The 3081-nt window shown below is 44.9% G+C and overlaps 1 protein-coding gene across 1 annotated transcript; it reads left to right on the top strand.

The window, feature by feature from the left end:
- Positions 1-1035: 1035 nt before the first annotated feature.
- Positions 1036-2111, top strand: H257_13967 (hypothetical protein; the record flags this gene model as incomplete). The annotated part of the gene is made up of 3 exons (XM_009841675.1): positions 1036-1440; positions 1603-1908; positions 1962-2111. The coding sequence occupies 3 exons, from the start codon at positions 1036-1038 to the stop codon at positions 2109-2111; spliced, it is 861 nt and encodes a 286-aa protein (XP_009839977.1).
- Positions 2112-3081: the final 970 nt, after the last annotated feature.

Raw genomic sequence — 3081 nt, 5'->3', positions numbered from 1 at the left:
GCTGCAGATAGATCGTACCTGCCCTGGACGGTCCTTGGCATATTTCCCTTGGAGGCGTTGCAGTCGGCATCAGTAGGGAATTTAGAGTATATGTTGTATCGATGGCGATGGTTCAAGTTGTATAACGATGTCTGGGCGGGTGTGTGTATGTGAATTTTACTTGCGAGACCAACTTTCACAAGCGTAACGTTTGAGCTAAAACAAATTGGAACACTCAAAGCATAGCCAATCAAAGTAGAGTATTCGCGCTATTTAACGCACCAATCAGATGCACTGAATTAGCAATACTAGAAAAGTCCCGCCAATAAGAAGTCAAAGGGTGCTATCATTTCAGACCAGATGGTAACCAGTTTTGGCCTGGGCAAAACCCACACTATGTCGGTATTCAATTCGACAGGTTGAGTTTCAAACGAAATAGAATACTTTTGGCAGTTAACCAAATGTAAACAGATGTTTACATTTTGTAAACTGACACGATTGACAAACTTTCGTGACGAATTGTGACTTTATTTGAACGTTTTTACATTTTGTAAACTGACACGATTGGCAAACTTTCGTGACGAATTGTGACTTTATTTGACATGTGAACGTATTTTCGCGGACTGTCAACAATCTAGGAGCATAATGTCAACGTTGCATACTGTTATACGAGCCAAGCGATATGAAATTCAAGAATGTTAGGTTGGGATTTTTTGGGTTGAAGGTTGACGAAACCGACGAAACTTCAATGTTCGAGGTGTGATTTCACGTGAACCAACACGAAGTTCATGAATCTGATTACATATTCGTTGAAAACTACTTCCTCTGCCCCATATTACTGGTCGATATGACATCTCGTCGACCCCAAATATTCATTTCTTCACCAAATTCGATTAAATTTATCATTAAATAGAGAGCATAAAAACTCCACAGGAACCGTCCATTGGCTGTCGAGAGCTTAACTTGAATATTGGCGATCAAAATCAACTTCCAATTTCCACCACCCGAATAAAAAACGCCACATATATAGATCAACACACTTTTGAATTTCACGCCATGACGCAAGCCTCACGCGAGCTTTCCAGCACCAAGAAAGAGGACGTGATCCGACGCCTACACCTCTACGTTACGGTGGCAAATTCACCCACGGCGCCTTCGTCGAATAACTTGACGTACGTTAGTACATGTGTGGTTTCCACCACCTGGCGCAAGTTCCGCAACGAAGGAACGACCGAATCGAACAAGGCAGACAAAGTTAAGCGAAGACCGCGACACACGTCCAAAGCCATCCAACAGAACGTGGGTGCAGTCCCCATCGACCAACACTCCACGATGCGTGACATTTCTATCGTCACTGGTATCCCACTTGGAACGCTGAGCCGGCACCTCAACAAGGGGGCCTTTCGCCGTCGCTCTACACGCATCAAGACCCTCGTGTCCGACGCCAACAAGCTGGAACGCGTCCGTCCACTTGGATGAGAAGTGGTTGAATGCAGACATGCTGAAAGTGATGTTTCGGTGGCCGCTGTCGCACGCCCACCCTATGACGAAGTTCGTGGCGTTCTGTTCGATGGAAAGGTTGGGATGTGGCCCTTTGTCTTCTTGGTTCCTGCTCTCTGTTAGTTACGTAATCGTCCTGCTGGCACGTTGGTCTCAACATTGGTCAACGTCAATGCCCTGGTGTATCGAGACTTTGTCATTAACAAGGTCGTACCAGCAATGAAGCCATTATTCTCAAGCGCGAAGAAGTGCGTCATCCTACAACAAGACAATGCTACGCCACATCGTTCGATCACGGACGCCGAGTTTGTGTCTGTCTCAACGGACGGATGGACGTTTGTGATGCGTAGCCAGTCCCCAAACAGCCCGGACATGAACGTGCTGGACCTCGGGTTCTTCGCTTCTATTCAATCACTGCAGTTGAAGAAGGTTAGTTGCACTGTGGAGAGGTGATCCGATGCACTCTCGCTGCATTTGACGAGTTGAGCTATGAGAAACTCGAGAGCGTATTTCTCACCTTTCAAGCGGTGATGCGGCTTGTACTCGAGCATGCTAGCGACAACAAACTTGCCTTGCCCCATCTGAAGAAGACGGCTCTGCGCCGCGCTGGTCTACTCATCTTCTCATGTTGAACGTGTCCTGCCCTGTCTCGCTTCTATTGTAGGCCAGGGATTAATATCCAATGATAGTGCTGAATTTTCTTGTAAGCCAATCATATGAGTTTGGTCTCAGTAATATGGGACAAAGGAAGTAGATGAGAAGATGAGAGGTCTATGGGCAAAACATTTGGAAGGATTTGGACAAAGTTTAGGTAGTTTAAAGGTAAACTGGGTTGTTTATATTTCGAAAACATTTTATTATCCAACTTTTTATTCGAAACGATATTACGTTTTGCGAGTTTTGCCCAGGCGAAACCGGATTTCACGACCTCTGATCGAGACTACAGTATCTACTGTTACTTGGTGGTTCACGAATCAAATACGAAACGTTATTGTATCTAGTATATACTACTAGTACTACTAACCAAAGTGGTGGTGGGTTTGCACAAGTAAAGATGAGGTGCACGTCATGAAAATGCAACATGAGTAGAACCTCGCATGCACTACAGCAAGACCAACTCAAAGACTGGATGTTGAAAAGGTACTTGTTGGGGGCTGGACCTTATCGACACCTCAAACAAGCAGCGTGAATCGAGCCGAGCCACGAGTCAATTTGACGAAGTTGTCGTGTTGCCAACATGAAGTCAGCCATCATCCAAGACAGTGGCTTGGACGAGGCAAGTGGCAACATACTACCGGTAGTACACAAGCGAGAATTTGGTCGATTACATTATGAATAACTGGACAAGATTTGATGTTCTTTACTTCGAAATGTTAATGTTTACTTCGAAATATGTTGGTGCTAGCATGTTCGAGTCAAAGCCTCTGTCATATAATAGGTTTCTAAATCAATTGGTAACTTTTTTCGGAAGATAGGTCTTATCTCTGGAAGTACGTGTTGGTTTCGGTTGGTCAGCGACGTATTAATCAGCCGAGATCACATTTCGAAAATGTAATCCCTACTGATTTGGATGTATTGACCTGATCAGCCACCACCTCATTT

This window comes from Aphanomyces astaci (assembly GCF_000520075.1).
Source record: "Aphanomyces astaci strain APO3 unplaced genomic scaffold supercont1.52, whole genome shotgun sequence".
Classification (NCBI taxonomy): Eukaryota; Oomycota; class Saprolegniomycetes; order Saprolegniales; family Verrucalvaceae; genus Aphanomyces; species Aphanomyces astaci.
This window is presented reverse-complemented; position numbering and strand designations above follow the sequence as displayed.